General features: G+C 48.1%; 1 protein-coding gene across 1 annotated transcript in view; it reads right to left on the bottom strand.

Moving 5' to 3' along the window:
• Positions 1 to 19548, bottom strand: part of TINAGL1 (tubulointerstitial nephritis antigen like 1) — a 37135-nt gene that overhangs the window by 5841 nt on the left and 11746 nt on the right. The window contains exons 2-8 of the mRNA XM_033957066.1: positions 16358 to 16657; positions 15801 to 15864; positions 12050 to 12142; positions 11689 to 11803; positions 2457 to 2580; positions 1725 to 1875; positions 390 to 579 (exon numbers count right to left, since the gene is read on the bottom strand). Of these exons, the coding sequence (XP_033812957.1) occupies positions 390 to 579; positions 1725 to 1875; positions 2457 to 2580; positions 11689 to 11803; positions 12050 to 12142; positions 15801 to 15864; positions 16358 to 16655 (1035 nt within the window). The 5' untranslated portion in view covers positions 16656 to 16657. The remainder of the gene's footprint in view (positions 1 to 389; positions 580 to 1724; positions 1876 to 2456; positions 2581 to 11688; positions 11804 to 12049; positions 12143 to 15800; positions 15865 to 16357; positions 16658 to 19548) is intronic.

Below are 19548 nucleotides of genomic sequence, written 5' to 3'. Positions count from 1 at the left end.
GCGCGAAAGCATGTGATATCACGTCACACCAGGGCATGCCCATATGCCCTCCGGACAAGCAAACAGGTTGAGGGGGGGGGGGGGCCATGAGTCCAGATTTTTATTCTGGAAAATCTGGTAACCCGATTCAGGGGCCCAGGACAGAAACTGCGGAGATGACTCCAAAGTCCATTGGCAAGCATGGGACCCAGGGCAAATGCTTTGTTTGCTGTCCACCAATACCAGCCCTGATTAGCCCAAACCTGTGTCTTTCTAGGCTTCTCCTATTTCTGTGAAGACATTAAATGAGAATGAGAAGAATAGGAGGAAGGCAAGCACTGGGGAACAATGCGTGTGCAGATGTGAGTCTACGCCATAAGCATGTTCTACTGTCTGCTTTTGGAACATACACTGGATGCCAGTCGATAGGCCGGCGTGGCCTGGTAGATCTCATTGGAATGGGCGTGCAGGCTGGGACATCGAGCAGTTGCCTGCCTCTTCCCACGCCCTGTGGATCGGCTGTGCATCATGCATGGACTTCTGGCAGGAACTTTGTCTTTCTCCTGACTAGTGAATGGGTAGCAGTCGTCCGTCACAACCCTAAGGTGAAAGAGGAGACAGAGGAAATGTTACCAGAAGGCAAACGGAGAAGGGCAGGGGGAGCAAAAGAGATGGCTGACTAGTTTCATCAAAACAAAAGAAGACTGGAGGGAGATGTTCTTAATGGTGCGTTATTGGTTGATTTCCACAAGAAAAAAATTTTAAATTTTCTTTAAAAAATATATATTTTTATAATAAATGATAGTCCACATATGTTTGAATGAGACATTACGGGGTGGGGAGGTGTCTGGCAGGAGGGACTGGGCATCCCTCCTGCTGGCGATATTCGAGGGGGGGGGCAGCTTGCTGTGGCCACGGCCACTAAACCTACTGCGGCAGGGAGATCCCTTGAGGCGATAAGCTAAGCAGCCGCATCTGCTTGAAATGTAGGCCAGCATTTTACTGGCCTACATTTCAGGCGCCTACCGTGGGCCTAGGAAGGTGCCTAAGGCCACTTCTGGGTGAAGCCACACTCACGCCTAGCCTTAGGCGAGCTTAGGCAGGCCTAAGTGCCGCTCTAGGCTCCCGGAGATGCCTACAATGTAGGTGGCCTGCCTCAGGATTTTTTTTTTTAACATGCATCCTGATTGGATGGTTAGGCAGCAGTAGACCACCTATAATCAGGACGCTGTTTATAGAATTTGCCCCCTTGTGTCTGTTATATGTGTCAAGTGCCCCGTGATAGATAGTGATCAAGGTGCCATTCCAAGCTCTCATCATTTTTAAATTCATTTATTGAACTATATGAGGTATTGGCTCATAACAAGCAAAGAAAACTCAGAATTAGCTCAGTTATCCAACACAATAGAAATAGGAAAACAATTCCACCTGTTAGTGAAGTCTCTTTATGGACAGCAAGAAAAACACAAGCAAATCAGACAGATTCAACCCTCCCCCCTCATTATTGTACCTGGTTAAGTAACTATAAATCCTCCTTTAAACCCCTACAAAGCCCATAGCAAAAAAAATAAATAAATAAATTCATGAAATATTATCCACAATAAATTTCTCCAGATGGGGCAGGTCCATAACGATACAGGATATATCCTGATAAGTAACTAGAGATTTACCAAAACCTCCTCCTCCATTGTATCACCCTTGCAGAAGCTTTCTTCTTCCATTTGATGTTGGATGTGCACACTTACCCTTTCCTTCGCAGGTACCACCAGGCACCATCCACCCTTCCACCACTGCAACCTCGCTGATTCCGTATGTCACAAGAGAGCAGATGTTGGGGTGACAGCATAGGGGTCATGTGACCCATGGACTGAATCGAGATCCTGTCAGATGCAACCGCTGTCAAGAAGAAGTCTGATGTCAGACACCAAGGTTGGCTAAGTCCTGGTAAATTTCACATCCAGTATGATCTCATCCCAGCTACCTAGTGGTCCTAAGCAGGAAAGGTATGACCAGTCAAGGCTCACATCTACTTGGGATCTAGCTAGGTACTTGGGACCTGGGTTGGCCACTGTTGGATACAGGATACTAGGCTTGATGGACCTTCAGTCTCTCCCAGTGTGGCAACTCTTATTTGAGCCAGGTATAGGACAATCAAGCCATTGTGTGACATCACTGCTGAGGTTGGCTCTTAGGCATTGGTGGAATGAGGCATTATGACATCACAATCTCAGCTCTGAAATGTTGGGTTTCTGCCTGTACTTGGGACCTGGGTTGGCCACTGTTGGAATCAGGATCCTGGGCTTAATGGACCTTCGGTCTGTCCCAGTATGGCAATTCTTATGTTCTTGTACAGATGGCATTTAAGAAGACCTGGGCTGATACACAGAAATGCAAGTGGCAGAGCCAGGAAGTTGGAAGGCATTTGAAATGGAGCCGAAAGGAAACAAAAAACAGTTTACAAGAGGAAAAAATATTACCTGCAGTGGAGAATGCCCAGGATCCTGCACAGTTCCCTTGATCCAGGGGTTCATGAATCATTCCAGGCCACTTATCTGCAGCATTAAAGTATGCTGGAAGGATCTCATTACTGGCCATGTTTATCTGGAATAGAAGAAAAGGAAGATAACCATGCCCCACACACCCTCCGTGTAAAACCAACAGTGACAAGGCAACCTTCACACCACCCTCCACATGCTCAGAGGGAGAGAGGGAGAATGTTAAGGTCGAGCGGGAGTAACGTGTTGCCAGCAACACTGTTGGTTTAATCAAATATTGACAATGAATGCTGCAAATCAGGATTAGAAAAAGTACTCTTCAAAGACCGTAATTAAATATAACTGCCTGTTTGTGGTTAGCATTGTGACAAATTCTGACAGCCTTTTTTGAGATGCCAGTATTTCAGCATGATGGAGCGGCAAATGCAGCTCTGGTCCGTGTTGGGCCAGGCGGGTCTTTATCTGCTGTCATTTACTATGCTATTATGGGGCTGGTTTTCAAACAAGATCGACATCCAAAGGACAGCATAAACCAGCACTTGGACGTCTTAGTAAGTGGGCATTCTCCAGGGCATCTAAATTTTAAGGGGGCATGTTAGAGGCGAGTTTTAGGTGGGCTTAGGATGGACTTAGGACTTGGGATGCTCCTCAGGCCTAATCAAACCTTTAACATAAGGTCTAAATGCTAAAAATGTAAGCCTGACTTCAGTACTGTCAAATCCAAAAAAATTCCCCCCCCCCAAAAAAAATACTTAGAAAGAAACGTCCAAAGAGCGGCCTAAGTCTAATAGGTTCTCAAAGGGGGACCAATCTGCCTGATACAGCACCTGAGCACTACTATATATGGAACAATCAATCAATTAAAATGAAATGTGTGACCCGGGGTGTCCTTAGTGTGTAGGGTCAGGATAGGAGAGAACCTCCAGCGCTCAACATGAAAGGCACAGATTGACCAACCCGTTCCTTCACACCATCACTGGACACCTCACGTGCGCTTCAATCAAATAATACTGCGAATAACTAAAGAGTGTTAAAACTTCTTTGGAAATCACACAGGTTCTGTAAACTTGAGAATTTCTCCTGTTTAGATTATAGACATTTGGATCAACTATCAAGCTAAGTCCGAGTTTATTATCTGTTGGAGTTGGCTGGGGGGTTCTCTAGGTGGGACTCCTGCCTGCTGCCTGAATGTCCCAAAAACTTGCTTTTGTGCTTTTCTCATGTGGACAGCTTTATATTTGAGAATGGCCAAAAAAGATAGATGTAATAAGGTCCATTCTCAAAAAAAAAAAAAAAAGAGATTGACGTCTTGCTGTTTTGAGAATGGACATTTTCTCAGATTTCTGGACGTCTTTCCCAAATCATCCAAACTCAGACTGGGACGTCCTATCGAAAATGCCCCTCCACGTACCGAACAGAGACAATGCCACCCTCCAGACAGCTTCCAGTGGAGTCCTGTAGCCAAGCAATGAAATAACAAATGTGGACCGAGGTAACGGATAGTGTGTTGGGTGATCTTAGTATTGGAATATGAAGGGCTAAGGTAGGACTGAGGTACGCTGGCAGAGCTCGTTGGCTGCCTGTTTGTGTTGAAGGGGCTCGACATTGCAGGACAGGAGTGAGCTTCCTTGCTGGGACTGTGTGTGAGGCAGGGGGAGCGGGTTTAGAGGACAGGACAGGAGTGAGGGTTCACTGGCAGAACTTCATGCCAGGGTCTCAGTACTGGAATAGTAGGGGGGGGGGGGCATTGCACTGCGCTCTGATCCAACACTTTTTTTTTCTTACACCACAAACCCACAAATATTTATAGTTTCACACAGAGCCACTTCAGCAGATCCCAGAGATTGGTGTCTCTGCCCAGTATCCTGTTGAGACACAATAGAAGCAGCAAGCCAAGGACACCAGCCCTGTGTTCAGAAAGTCCCCTCACTTAACATACTTCCTAAGCACAAATTGAAGTGAATTTTTATAAATTTCTGGCGATTGTTTAGCTGTTTCTGAAAGAGCCAATGCAACTCCTGCATTCCAAGAAGGGCAAATCTTCTCCCTTCCCCAGTGCAAGCATGAGTCACACACTGATAAGGAAGGGGAAAAGACTTCACATAAGAAAAGACTGAAGCTGGAGGGTGACAGGCTGGATTTCCTGTACAGAAAGTGGGAACCGCAGTTTGCTGACTGTCCACTCAAATAGCACAAAAATAAAACACAGCTCAAGGAAGAGCTGGAAAATAGAGGCTGACTTGTATACATCTCTCACTCCAGAGCTCAGAACTTCCTGCGCTTATCACCATCCCTTCGGAAGCCCAGCCACCCTCCTGCAGTTAACCCCTTCCTTCCAACCATCCACAGCCTCTGCAAGCAACAGATCGGGGCTTTCACCCTCCAGACGGCATGCTGCCGCTTACAGCCAGCCTCTGCAGGGAGCCGATTGGGGTTCAAAGGTAAGTCCTATCTGCTTGTTTTTGGGAAAACCTCTGATAATCTGTTGCAGCCCTGAGGGCTCTGCCCCACCCTCCTCCCAATCTGAATTTAAGGAGAAAGAATCTCCCATGCTTCTTTCCCTTGGAGGGGACCTGCAGACCTCTCCCCCCAGTAGGAGACATGCTGCCCCAGAGTTCAGCTTATAAAGGACATGCTGAAAAAACAAAAAAAAACCAACTCGATGTTTCTTTCCCTCTTGGGGTCCTGCAGAGTCTACAATTCACACCTTTCCCACCCCGCCCCCCTCCCCCTCTCATGTTGGGAACGAGGAGTCTGCCTTTCTCAGCAGGGTGCTGATATCTTCAGAGATGCGGCATGTCAGACCATGCCTCTCCAAAGGTGGGGGTTTGAAACTCCTCAGTCTAAAAAGCTGTTTGCTCTTCATAAAACCTAGGCAGAGTGCTTTTCCAGCTAGCATGAGGGACTCTGTACTATTCATGATTTCTATAGCACTGAAAGGCATATGCAGCGCTGTACAGTTTAATATACAATAGGCAGTACAGCAGCAGAAGCCCACTCAAGAGGCATTATCACTCCTCTTTCTCTGCCTCCAGGCACAGTGGGAAACGCAGCCAGGTGCACTGGCACAGATGAAGGGGTGCATCCTGCCCCTTCTCTGCAGGCTCTCCCCCCCTCTCAAGAAGGACAGAGAAGGGCGGTGGGGTACATGGAGCCAACCAACCAGTCAAGTGGAGCAGCACATGAACCTGCGAACCACCAGGGGTGGGACCAGCAGCCACAGTTAATCCGCCTGCTGACCCACTCCTCTCTCAGCGGGCTACACTCCCCACTATGTCCCCCTTTAGAGGGAGCCACGCACAACAACATGGCGCGGTTCAGCGGCATGCCATGCACCCAAGCAACGGAGGAACAAGCTACACACCAGCCTCCAGCCACGCCCCGAGTCACCACCCACAAAAATAAATAAATATTTACTAAAAAAACCCCACAAACGAGGACTCACCCCAAGTCCCTCCAGAAACTCACAGCCTTTCTCAAGATCCACGTGGGTGGACAACAAGTAACCAAGACAGAGTACTACAAGGCCTGAATTACCAGTACCAGTACTTCACCCAGGCAGTGGCGATTCCAGTCCACAAGAACCTCCTGGACTGCAGAGACGAGATTTGGCTGACTCCCTCCTCAGGGCAACCAACATCAAGGAGACTGGGATTGAAGTACCACATCTTTCCAGCCCAGGGCTTCGACAACCCGCAGCAGCCATACATGGACATTGCGGTAGCTTAAGAGAAACAGGGCAGCACGACCCCCCCCTCCAACCCCCGTCAGGGAAGGACCTGAAAAACCCTGGTTTCCACGGGGAAAAAGACCTTCGAGGGCGCAATGCTTAGCGCACGAATTGCTGCGCTCCAGTTCCAGATGCGGCTTTATCAGGAGGCCAGTGAGAGGAAATAAATAAATAAAATAAAATAGAGACTCCAGCTCACAACTGAGCCAGTCCACACTGGCAGCAGTCTGTGCCCCAGCGCTCGCAACAGTAACATAACTGCTACGCAAACAAGCACCGCCCGAGGGGCAGGGGCATCCAAGGACAGCCCTCTCCCCAAGACAAAAACAGAACCTTGACCACCCTCCGGCCCAGCAAGATCAGATTGTCTGCGAAGGCTTGGCCCAGGATCACCATCGACCAGTGGGCCCTCAGCATCATCAAGCAGGGATTCCGAATTCGTCTCCACTCCCGCCCCCCCCCCCCCTGAGTGGGCAGGGCACTCTCCATCTGACGACCCAACTTTCCTGCAGCAAGGAGAGGACCTACTTCGGCAGAATCAATAGAGGCGGTGACGAACAGAGGAGATCACCAAGGGGTTTCTACTCCAGGAAACCCCGCGTCACCATGGACAAGGACAACGCTCGTTCCTGGATCTCTGTAAGCTCAACAGATGCATACACAAGGTCCAGATGCACTCTCTGGGTACAGCGTTGGCCCTGTTACAGCCCGAGTATTGGCTAGTATCCCATGCACCCAGCCCACAGGAGGCATCGTCGCTTCTAAAGCCAAGACAGACGCCTCCAGTACAAGGTCCTGCCCCTTGGACTCTCAACGGCTCCAAGAGTGTTCACAAAGTGCGTGGCAGTGGCACATCCTCGCCTTCAAGGGGTGCGCGTCCTATCTTATCTCGACAGCTGGCAGCCCCGTCAACCACCATAACCCTCCTCCAAGAACTGGGGTTCCTCATCAACTACATGAAATCCCACCTGATACCCACCCAGGGGATATCGTTCATCTGGGCAGTCATCAACACCACGCAGACCAAGGCCGTCCTACGAGACTACCAGATCGACGCCATGACATCCCTGGCCCAGTGCATCCCTGCCAGCAGCTCATCGTCAGCACGCTCCGGTCCTTGTTGTGCAGCACACCAGACTACTCATGTGATCCCTGAAAGGGCACCTCAGACGTCACTGGGACCAGTGTACCCAACCTCTGACCACCCACCTACTGAAGCTCAGGGCCTTAGGGAATGCCCTCAAAACCTTCAAACAGGCAGGGCAGTCCTCACCCAAACAGAAAACCAGGTGGCCTCGCACTATATCAACAAACAGGGAGGGACAGGGTCAACCTCGCTATGCAAGGAAGCTTGCCACATGTGGGAGTTCTCCAACTCCATTCAATGCCCCATCCAGGCAACTTACCTCCTGTGGGAGCAGAACGACCTGGCAGAAAGACTCAGCCACCAGCTGGATCCCGATGAGTGGTGTCTCAACCCAGCGGCGATGAAGAAGATCTTCAGCATCTGGGGCACACCGAGCATCGACCTGTTTGCAACCGAACCGAACAAAAAATACTCGACCTTCTGCGCAAAGAGATCAACCCATCGCCGTCTCAGCCCCGACGGTCTGTCTGTGAGTTGGAACAACCTAAGTCCTGCAGAAGATTCTTCAGGACAGAGCAACGTTGATCATGATTGCCCTGTTCGGGCTCCTGCAACCATGGTTCCCGTTCCGGCAAGGGATAGCGGTTCACCCACCTCTCCCTGCTCCCGATCAGTACAGTTCTCATTACCCCCTCCACCACGACCTGCGTTCCTTAGCCCTGACCGCATGGATGATGAGAGGATGAACCTACCACAAGACGTGGAGCACACTCTTATGGCAGCCAGAAGACCTTCAACCAGAAAACGCTATGGGTTGAAAGGGAGAAGGTTCCGCTACCAGTGCACAGACACGCAGCGAGACCCCTACAACTGCCCCATACCGGACATCCTGCAGTACATACTGAGCTTATCTCAGGGGGACCTAAAACCCACTTCCATCAAGGTCCACCTAAGTGCAATCACGGCATACCACGCTGGCCTAGACAGCAAACCAGTGTCGAGGTATCCAGTAATCACAAAATTTCATGAAGGGACTGTCCAATCTGCACCCACCGGTCAGACCACCACCGCCCGGATGGGACCTCATCTTGGTGCCGCATCATCTCACCTCGACCCCTTCAAACCTTTGGGGGAGGCAGATCCCGTATTCCTGGCTGGGAAAACCCTGACCATCGTGTCTACCGACACACTCCCTCATGAGAACAGGGTAGTACCCAGAACCCATCCCCGATTCTTGCCGAGGACAGCTTCAGCGTGCCTCCCGGCACTCTACATCTCCCCACAGGGAGGCACACTGCCACCTCAGCAACACCTCCTGGACTGTGTGCAGGCCCTGACTATGCAGCAGATTAGACAAGCCTCAATTGTTCGTCTCCTACAACCAAAACAGACCAGGACTTCTGGCCACCAAACGCAGGCGCTCGCGCTGGATAAAAGAGTGCATCCCCTTCACCTATAGAAAAGAGCAGCATCAACCGCAGGTGGGAGCCAACGCCCACCAGCGCAGAACCATAGCCAACACAATGGCACATCTGCACCACACACCAATAGGGGACATCTGCGATGCAGCCACTTGGTCCTCCATGCACACCTTCACCAAGCACTACTGCCTCGACATAGCATTCCACACTGTAAATGCATTCAGCCGAGCAGTCTTGGAAGTGGCTCTTCCCTCCTGGGAGGGACAGCAACCACTAGCACAGCCTTGACAAACACTGATCAAGTAGGGTGTTATAAATATCGACAAACACTGTTCAAGTAGGGTGTTATAGATATTGATTAAGTAGGTCTTCCAGCACTCCTTCCTAGACTGAATGTGGAATAGGCAAGTATGAATTCTCACATGCATGTACGATTTGTCACTGTTGACCAGTTGGTTTCTCACTGTTCATTGATTGTCATTGACCAATTTCACTGTTCTGTGAGTTAAGTAGGTCTTCCAGCAATCCTGTCTAGTCTGAATGTGGAATAGGCAAGTATGAATTCTCATATGCAAGTACGAATTGTCACTATTGACCAGTTATGAATTGTCACCGTTAACCATTTGGTTTTCTCACTGTTCATTGATTGCCATTCACCAGTTTTCGCTGTTCTGTGAGTTAAGTAGGTCTTCCAGCACTCCTGTCTAGACTGAATGTGGAATAGGCAAGTATGAATTCTCACATGCAAGTACGAATGGTCATGTTGACCAGTTGGTTTCTCACTGTTCATTGATTGTCATTGACCAGTTCACTGTTCTGTGAGTATTATTGCTCAGTTAACACAGCACTTTATCTAAAACCTTGTTTCCACAACTTTACCTGCTTTGCCTGATTACCCTGCCCGACTCGGCCTCCACAGCCAGGCGAGGGATGCACAAAGCGCTAAGGTGCAGGTCCAGTCGGTACATCCCTTGGCTAGGGAGTCACTCATATGTGGCTGACTCATCCTGCTTGTCCTAGGAGAAAGTGTAGTTACTTACCTGTAACGTAGGTTCTCCGTGGACAGCAGGATAGTCAGCCACACAACCCACCCGCCTCCCCAAATGGCCGACCTGGCCAGAGCTAGGAACATCCTGGGGATTAGGGGGAAGCAGGGGGAAATGGGTAGGGCTCGGGCATGCCCAGTGGGGCCCGGGCACTACACGTGCTCAGAGAAAAAAAAAAAAAAAATCTCTCTGAGCTATTGGAGAGCTTATCCGCAAATTGGGAGGTGTTGGGACAACACCCATATGTGGCTGACTATCCTGCTGTCCACGGAGAACCTACGTTACAGGTAAGTAACTACACTATTTCCTGTACAGAAAGTGGGAACCGCAGTTTGCTGACTGTCCACTCAAATAGCACAAAAGTAAAACACAGCTCAAGGAAGAGCTGGAAAATAGAGGCTGACTTGTACACATCTCTCACTCCAGAGCTCAGAACTTCCTGCGCTTATCACCATCCCTTCGGAAGCCCAGCCACCCTCCTGCACTTAACCCCTTCCTTCCAACCATCCATCAGAATCCCAGTGAAGAAAGAGAAGCAAAGCTACTTACAATCTTCAATATGAGGGAAAAGGGGATGGGCAAACCACAAAAACTAGATAAACCGACCCAATGCAGAACAACCTTACCTTGATCACCCCCAACCTATGCAGCAACCTTAGAATCAACAAGTTTATTAATGTAAACTCAATTAAAAACTGTTGGATAATAATTAACAGAAGAGAGAGTACAGGAACTTAGCTGAACTGGGCGAGCCAATGGCAAACGCAATGGCAAAAGGTCATATAGGTCTTAAGCATTTTTGAACAGATGAGTTTTCAAACTGCTCTTAAGTCTTGCTAGACTCATTTCAAGCCGAAGATCAGTTGAAGAGAATTCCATAGTGTGGGACTCACAATGGTGAAAATGCAAGTTCGAACAAAGGCATGGCAGAGTACAAAATTATTAGCTTGGGAGGATGATAGTATTTGTGAAGGGGAACAAGGAGTGAGCATACTGGAGAGGTATTGTGGCATGCCTGAGTAACGAATCATGTGAAGCATAGCAAGTAGTTTGCATATAGTTCTACAGGAGATAGGCAACCAATGTTCTTAACTCGAGAGGTGTGTGACATGGTGAAATCTGTGATGAGGCAAAGAGCTGAATTTTGGACAATCTGCAACCAATGAATATCTTGAGTGGAGGAGCCATAAAAAAGGGCTTTGCGGTAATCTAGAGGGGTCATCACTAACGAGTGGACTAATATATGAAGGGCAGATTTATCAAAAAGATGTTTTAAAAAAGAATAAAATTATCTGAGTTTGAAGAACGAAGTTTTGATGATATGGGCAAATTGTGGCTTGAAGCTCATGGTGTTTTCAAAGGTAACTTCCCGAATTCTCATTGTGTTAGAAAACGTGATAGAAATCTCTGCTAGTAGGTTGGGGGTGATCAAGGCAGGGTTGTCCCAGCAGCCAAAAAATCATAGCTTGCAATTTGGATACATTCAGTTGTTGTCAATGGAGCTGAAGTCATTCCACAATTTTGGATAGATTTTGTTAGAGGGACATAGTTTTTGTTGGATCCAAACTGGTGATGCTGGTCAATAGTTGGATGTCATCTGCAGAAACAAAGGGTATGAGGTCCAGGGACTGGAAGGAGGCAAAATGGGGAGCCTCTCCTTACATTAACCCCTGAACCCTAGTAACCCTCCTGCGCTTAACCCATCCTCCTGAATCTGTCAGATCTTGCACTGAACTCCTTCAGTAATGACACATTGCTCTTGGATTCTCTCTCTCCCTCTCAGATCAATCATGATTTGGGGGTATGGGGGAGAAAAGTAACAGAGAACGGAGTGAATGCACTTTGCAGTTGGTTTCTGTGTTGGGGGCAGTTTCACAGAACTTCCAAAATGTTCTACTCCCTCCACGATCGATGCATTGTTGGAACTCACGTGCAGCTCATTCATGTTCATCACAGTGGTGGATGGCTTGCTGGTTCCCAGTCGATACCGGATCCCTTCATCCAAGGTCATGCCCCAGAACTGGCTGTAGTTCCCAGCTCTCCATCTGCAATGAAAGACAGAAGAATATGGGATTACCGAATCCCCTCAAACATTGCCCAGAGCTAAAGGATTTTATGTTGGTGATAGGTTGCAAATTGATGTCCTATGTTTATCATCAGACTGTAGGTCCTTTACATCCTGCGCCTTGTTTAAATTCATTCTTATAGAGTGAACTGAGTGACAGATACAGTAGGGGGAGAAGTTTCAGGAAACTCCATCACATCAGGTATCAAAGAGATGACATGCTCACCCATAGCTGCCCTGGTTGATGGCGTGAATTATGTCTTGGTCTATCAGACAGGCGTGCTGCTCGCAATCCCAGTGCCCAACGCTGCTGCAGGTGCTAGAGAAGAGCAAGATGAAAGGGTTCATCTGCGATTACTTAAATTCGACATTATAACTACACGAGTGAGTGGCAAAGCATGTGTCATTAAAGATGGAGGGAAAAACCTCAGACAGAAAACCACAGTTATGAAGCTTCTCCAGTAGGGGCAAAACCTCAGAGAGTTGCTTGTTTTATAAAATCATATGAAAATCCATTCTATCAAAACTCGGTCATTGCACTACTTAGCTTGGCACAGTCTCTTTAATCACTTTCCCTACTTCTGGGCACAAGTCACATACAGACACGCACACCCAGGGCCAGTGAGCAAACTGCTGCACTCTCAAAGCAAACCGCATCCCCAGTGCACACGACTGCAGCACTTTAACCTGACTCAACTAATATCTCAGCAGACCCAAGGTCAACCTGACCTTGGACTACCTCCAGGCCCTCACTGAATTCCCCAGGACAAACACAAGAATGAACCACCACTACTGGACCTGGCCAGCGTAGTGGGGGTCTACCCTTGCCATGTCCTGTACTCCAGACAGGTACCCCCCCCCCCCCGAGCTCTTGTGTCCTCTCCAGGGGATAAACTCAGTCATTGGGAACACTGAGCACATTCTGCAACTCTTTAATTCCTTGTAAGGAGCTGAGCTGTGACACAGATCCTGCTAAGTCATGTTTTAACCCAGCGGTCTCAAACTCAAACCCTTTGGAGGGCCGCAGAAAAAATAGTTAATGTCTTATTAAAGAAATGACAGCTTTGCATGAGGTAAAACTTGTTATAGTTTATAAATCTTTCCTTAATTGCTTCTGATAATTTCAGCTATACGCCTTTGATACTTAACGGCCCTTGTAAGGGCCAAACATTTGCTGACTGCCGTTGCCAACTCCCCCTCCCCCATCGTTTTCCCCCCCTTATTTGTTCTCTTTTCTCAAAATATTGTAGTTCTCCCCTTTTTCCATTTGTTCCTGTTGATTTTTGTGAAAGTTTTTAGTCCTCTAACCTCCCCTGTCGCTTTTTTAACTGTCAAGTACCAACCTTGTTTTATTATTTATAAGCTGTATTTTTATTGTACACCTCTCAGAAGCGTGATTGAGCGCTATAAGAAATTTTAAATAAACTTGGAAACATGCAGAAAGTGAAGTTCAGCTGTGTATAACTGAAATTATGGAAAGATTTATAAACTATAAAGAGTTTTACCTCATGCAAAATTGTGATTTAGATTCTAATCTAAAGTATCAAGATTCTGGCGTAGTCCTCTAGGGGAGAATCAATATCCGACTTGTGCCTGAAAAAATTGGGCCTTAAGTGTCCCGGTGGTCGCGTCCGCAACTGCCTTTGGCTCTCACTTCCTCCAGCAGCGGACACAACCGCCATCTTACATCAAGCAGTCGCCGCCAGGAGAGGTGCCGAATTTCACGAGAGTTCACGAGATTACGTACACACGCACAAGCTGCACTGTCCTCCAGTGGTTACCTTACGTTCTGGAACGTTGCCCGCCTCACTGCTGTAACCTCACGCAAGCGCTTTCCTGCGTCTAGGCGGCTGTCCTCTCCACTCCACTCACGATCGCGCACGGATGCAGGAAAGCGCTTGCGTGAGGTCACAGCGGTGAGGCGGGCAACGTTCTAGAACAATGGTAACATACCGAGGGCCTCAAAATAGTACCTGGCCACAAGTTTGAGACCCCTGTTTTAACCCATTCCCTTCCAGGAAGATGGGAGGACAGATACCTAATGTATGTCTCCTCTGAAAATGTGTATTTTACACTTCTCCCTCTGTATTCGCTATGATAGGGGATTAACAGAACCATAAATAACTTTTTCATATGTTATTCGCTGTTTTCTATTAAAAAAACCATTGTGAATATGGTGAAGAAAGTGCTGGGAATCAGCGATTTTCTCTGTAAAAGCTTGGAATCAGCGATTTCTCTATGCAAGCTGATGTAATTTGGGGGGAGGAGACTGCAAGCTAAAAACTGTGAATAATTGAAACTGGGATTGCTGAAACCACAAATACGGAGGGAGAAGTGTATTATGTATGGAAATTTATGAGCTGCCTTGGAGAAAATTGGATTAGAAATTTTTTTAAATAAAAAATAAATTGCATGGGAAAATAGTATAATAATTTCTTAACAGTAGCCCCAGTTTGATAACTCCAGTACATCCCTAAATGATTTGTTTTAACTTTCCATCTTCCCCCCCCAATCAAAGACATAAAACTCCTCTTTATATCCTTAAGAACACCTGGATACAATGTTGCATGTGGAGCTTTCCGATCCCTTCCTGCTACACTGAAGCTTTTGCTTGCGCTCCGCAAATGATGGAAGAGGCCGGGTGGCCGTGAGATCAGTGGGACAGGCCTGGCTCCCTGCCCTGCTGTCGGGGAACGGAAAATTGAAGAGAACATCAAGACCAGACAGAGGCTTCTTGTCATGATCCCCCCTATTGCACATGGAGTTTGTCTGACAGCCAAAAATGTCTTATCAAAGGCCTCCCTTAAAGCAGATTAAGCCGAGAGCTTGGAGCAAGCTCCCTGGGACAGACAGAGGAGCTGATGTTTCTGTGCTGAAGGCTCGGAACGAACTGATCGCCACAGAGCTCTTTATCCATCGCAGACCAGTGGGGCACATTCTACCCAAAAGGCTCCATGCCTCCCAGACGGCTCGGACCAACAGAAACCCTCTCTAGTGCGCTGCACATCTGGACCCACTGACCACAAACAGCTAGGTTCAAGTTTATTAAAACTTTCTCTCCCGCCCTTTGGACAGACCTTCTGGGCAGCTTTCAATCTAAACACGTCATGAGGGATACCATGTGCTTTGCCAGAACTTCGCATCTGGGTAGGGTTACCAGACGCCTTTTCGAGAACATGGTCTGGACGGCTTATCAAAACCCGGCACTTTGTCTGGGTTTGGAAAAGCTTCCGGCGAGCTGCGGTGATATCACGCACGCCATCGCATCACACCAGCGCATGCGCAGATCCCTTCTGACAAACGAACAGGTTGAGGGGGGCGGGTCTGGGGGGCGGAGCCGTGGGTCTGTATTTTTGTTACGGAAAATCTGGTAACCCTACATCTGGGCATCTTTAAGGAGAATCGTTCAAGGGGAGGGGGGTGGAAAGGAATTCCATCTACCGGACCCTGAGCCAAGGAAATGGAGACTCTGGTATGTTCATCTGGCTCCAGCACCCCCTTCTCTCCAGCTGCTCTGTTGGGGGGAAATTTTAAAATGCCTTTTCCACCCGTAAATCCTGCTTTACCCCAAAACAGGGACTTATCTAAAATAATGCACCTAGAGATACATTTGGCTAAGTGCATGGAAAATGGGCATCTGCTCTTATGCCGTGTGTGGCTTGGACAAAGTGGAGGCAGTGATGCAATGAGGGGCATTTTCAATCGAACGTCTAAGTCTGAGTTTGAACCTTTTGGGAAATCCAGTAGAGAAAATGTCCCTTTTCAAAACCACGAGACGTCACTGTGACGGCTGTACGAATCATCTTTTAATCTTTCACATTTGGTAATGGATTCCCAGTCCTTGAGTCTGGACCCTTGCTAGCCAAGGAGAAATGCAGTCCGGAATGCCAACCTCACCTCCAGCACCTACATGCTGCCTCCTAGCACACAGACTGTCAGCTCTTTGGGGTAGGGACTGTTGGCGTGCGTATACTCACCATAGATTGCAGTTATCTTGATATGTTGCCCCTAAGGGGTATTTTTTTCCATGACGGACACATCCTAGAAAAATGCAAGGAAAAGCATATTAGTCAACACTAGTCCAGTCATTGATGCAAACTATACCAGCATCACCCAGTGACACCAGTAGGACTCCAACTCACCAAGATCAGGGTCAGCTTAGCCAGAGACAGGACCAAGTCACACATGAACCAATGGCTCATCCAGCCCATGCAGAAATTCCCAGATCCTCCACCCCATGTCCTCATCTAACCTGGCCCCACTACCTTTTAGGGTTGCCCTCAGCAGTAATGCCAGGAGTTCACCTCCAGAGTGCAACAGGACCTCAGGTTCAGCTCAGCGTTGAGCTACAGGGCCTCATGGGTCACTGATTGAATTATGAGCACACAAAATGCCGAGAAAACTTAAAGACTACAGAAATGCTCCCACTCCTTCCTCAACTCGGACCCTCCCCAGAGTGCTGTCCCCTTCCCATCCACGCCATGGATAGCAGTGATTCAACACTGGAAGTGAGAGACTTTGGCGAATGACCTACCTCTCTGGATGTAGCTAGGGGGTTCCATGCCCTGGCAGTGCGTCCAGTAGTCAGGGCAACAGTCAGAGACTTCGCGGTTGCAAAACACATCGCAGTAGCAGACGGTATCCAGGTAGGGCACAGTGCAAGTATCTTCCCTCTCAGTGCAGCAAGATTCACTCTTCTGGCAGTAGGAACCAGCAGCATCTCGGATTCCTTGTACATGCAACCCCGGCGCTGCTTCCCGCCTAGTGCGAACCCCATAAGTGAAGAAAACCCTATTCGCCGCCAGGGCCAGTGTGAAAAGGACGATGTTCATTCCTGCAGCAGAAAGGAGCAAACTGAGCACTCTCCCAATACTTTCCTTAGAGATCCCGTCTTCTCTCCCTGGCCTGTTCCTGCCCTCTTTCCCCATCAATTGCAGCCTCCTCCAGAACAAGGTCTAGTTTCACTGCTCCCAACTCCCCAGAGGTTAGCAAAATTTCACAGCAAAGAAGCCCCTCTTGGCACATGTTGTCACCCCATCACCAAAACGTCTAAACATCCCTACGAGCAGACAGATGCATAGAAGACGTTCACAGCCATCGAACGAGAATGCAAGCTCCTACATAACCCCCCCCCCCCACCACCACCACCACCCATGTCAGGAGGTGAGCTCCTTTCCACCCTGGCCACATTAGAGGTGGGGGTGCATTCTTTTATTTATTTCATTTTGTTTTATTGAGAGGTTTATGTAGTTTGTTTCTATTTTTGCGTCGATGCTGTTTGCAGTGGCACACACTGAAACCACAACCCACTCCGTCTGATTCAAAATCGTCTCCCACCCAGAGGACTGAGAGGAGTAAAAATGATCTGCAGTCCCCCCGTCCTGAGGCTGAATTAATACACTGCAAGGTTAACCTCCTTTGCCCCAGGTACAAAATAAGGACCTGTATGTAATATATAAACTACTTTGATTGTAACCACAGAAAATATATCGAGTCCCTTTCCCTTTCCCTGATGAGACTATGACCAGGGATTACTCCTGCCTGGGGGGGGGGGGGGGAGGGGGGAGTAATGGAGGCTGTTTTGCTTGAAAAGCATCCTGAAGCAACCTTGAAAATGTCCCAGGGTTGGCTTTCTTTCAATCTGCCCTCAGGTACTTCCCCCCAACAGGCTTTGCAAGCAGAGTTGAAAATGTAGATGCCCCATGTGCTATTTGCCCCTTTGACCTACATATGTCTCGGGCAATGTCCCCTTTAAGCAACGAGTTGTGTAATGCCAAGAGTGGCAGGCTGGGAGCCAGTGTTCAAACCCCGCTCTGGCTCCATGTGATTGTCTAAGGAGGGGACTACATCAGCGTTTCATGCGTGGAAATGGTTAATGTACAGGCACTACAAACTTGCGGGCATGGGTCTAAAACCAATCAAAGACAAAGCTAAAGTCCCCAAGATGTTTGCCATGCTATCTCCTATCATACTATGTCTGAGAGTGGGATGCAGGGGTTGGAGCTGCTCCTTGTGACCTTGGACAGGTCTCTTGATCCCCCAATACCTCAGGTATATTAGATAAATTGTGATCCCACCAGGACAGACAGGGAAAAATGCTTGAATACCTGAATTAATTCGTGTAAACCGTTCTGAGCTCCCCTTGGAGAACAGTAGAGAAATTGGAATCAATAAAGATGGTTCCATTATCTATCCTGGGATGCAACGAAACAGCAACATCTTCTGATATAGCCTCAGTATATTTACTGGAGCATGAGAAAATATGTTACAGAGATAATAGGGACAAGGAGGGAGCTTTGGCAATCAGGGTTCAAATTCTGTTCCCTTCACTGACACTTTGTGACATTAAACAAGTCACTTCCATTTCCTGTTGCCGACAGAACCAACTTAAGACTGTAATCCCTTTGGTGAAGGGCTTTTTGTACCTAATTCTAATTATTCAGGAAAGGCAGGTTAATTCTGATGAATCGCCAGATAAGATAAAGTGTAGTTACTTACCTGTAACGTAGGTTCTCCGTGGACAGCAGGATAGTCAGCCACATATGGGTGTTGTCCCAACACCTCCCAATTTGCGGATAAGCTCTCCAATAGCTCAGAGAGATTTTTTTTTTTTTCTCTGAGCACGTGCAGTGCCCGGGCCCCACTGGGCATGCCCGAGCCCTACCCATTTCCCCCTGCTTCCCCCTAATCCCCAGGATGTTCCTAGCTGTGGCCGGGTCGGCCGTATGGGGAGGCGGGTGGGTTGTGTGGCTGACTATCCTGCTGTCCACGGAGAACCTACGTTACAGGTAAGTAACTACACTTTCTCCTAGGACAAGCAGGATGAGTCAGCCACATATGGGTGACTCCCTAGCCGAGGAATGAACCGACTGGACCTGCGCCTTAGCGCTTTGTGCATCCCTCGCCTGGCTGTGGAGGCCGAGCCGGGCAGGGTAATCAGGCAAAGCAGGTGAAGTTGTGGAAACAAGGTTTTAGATAAAGTGCTGTGTTAACTGAGCAATAATACTCACAGAACAATGAACTGGTCAATGACAATCAATGAACAGTGAGAAACCAACTGGTCAACAGTGACCATTCGTACTTGCATGTGAGAATTCATACTTGCCTATTCCACATTCAGTCTAGACAGGAGTGCTGGAAGACTTACTTAACTCACAGAATAGCGAAAACTGGTCAATGACAATCAATGAACAATGAGAAAACCAACTGGTCAACGGTGACAATTCATAACTGGTCAATAGTGACAATTCGTACTTGCATATGAGAATTCATACTTGCCTATTCCACATTCAGACTAGACAGGATTGCTGGAAGACCTACTTAACTCACAGAACAGTGAAATTGGTCAATTACAATCAATGAACAGTGAGAAACCAACTGGTCAACAGTGACAAATCGTACTTGCATGTGAGAATTCATACTTGCCTATTCCACATTCAGTCTAGGAAGGAGTGCTGGAAGACCTACTTAATCAATATCTATAACACCCTACTTGAACAGTGTTTGTCGATATTTATAACACCCTACTTGATCAGTGTTTGTCAAGGCTGTGCTCCGGGAGGGAAGAGCCACTTCCAAGACAGCTCGGCCGAATGCATTTGGAGCGTGGAATGCTATGTCGAGGCAGTAATGCTTGGTGAAGGTGTGCATGGAGGACCAAGTGGCTGCATCGCAGATGTCCCCTATTGGTGTGTGGTTCAGATGTGCCGTTGTGTTGGCTATGGT

This window comes from Geotrypetes seraphini, chromosome 8 (genome assembly GCF_902459505.1).
Source record: "Geotrypetes seraphini chromosome 8, aGeoSer1.1, whole genome shotgun sequence".
NCBI classification, from domain to species: Eukaryota; Metazoa; Chordata; class Amphibia; order Gymnophiona; family Dermophiidae; genus Geotrypetes; species Geotrypetes seraphini.
This window is presented reverse-complemented; position numbering and strand designations above follow the sequence as displayed.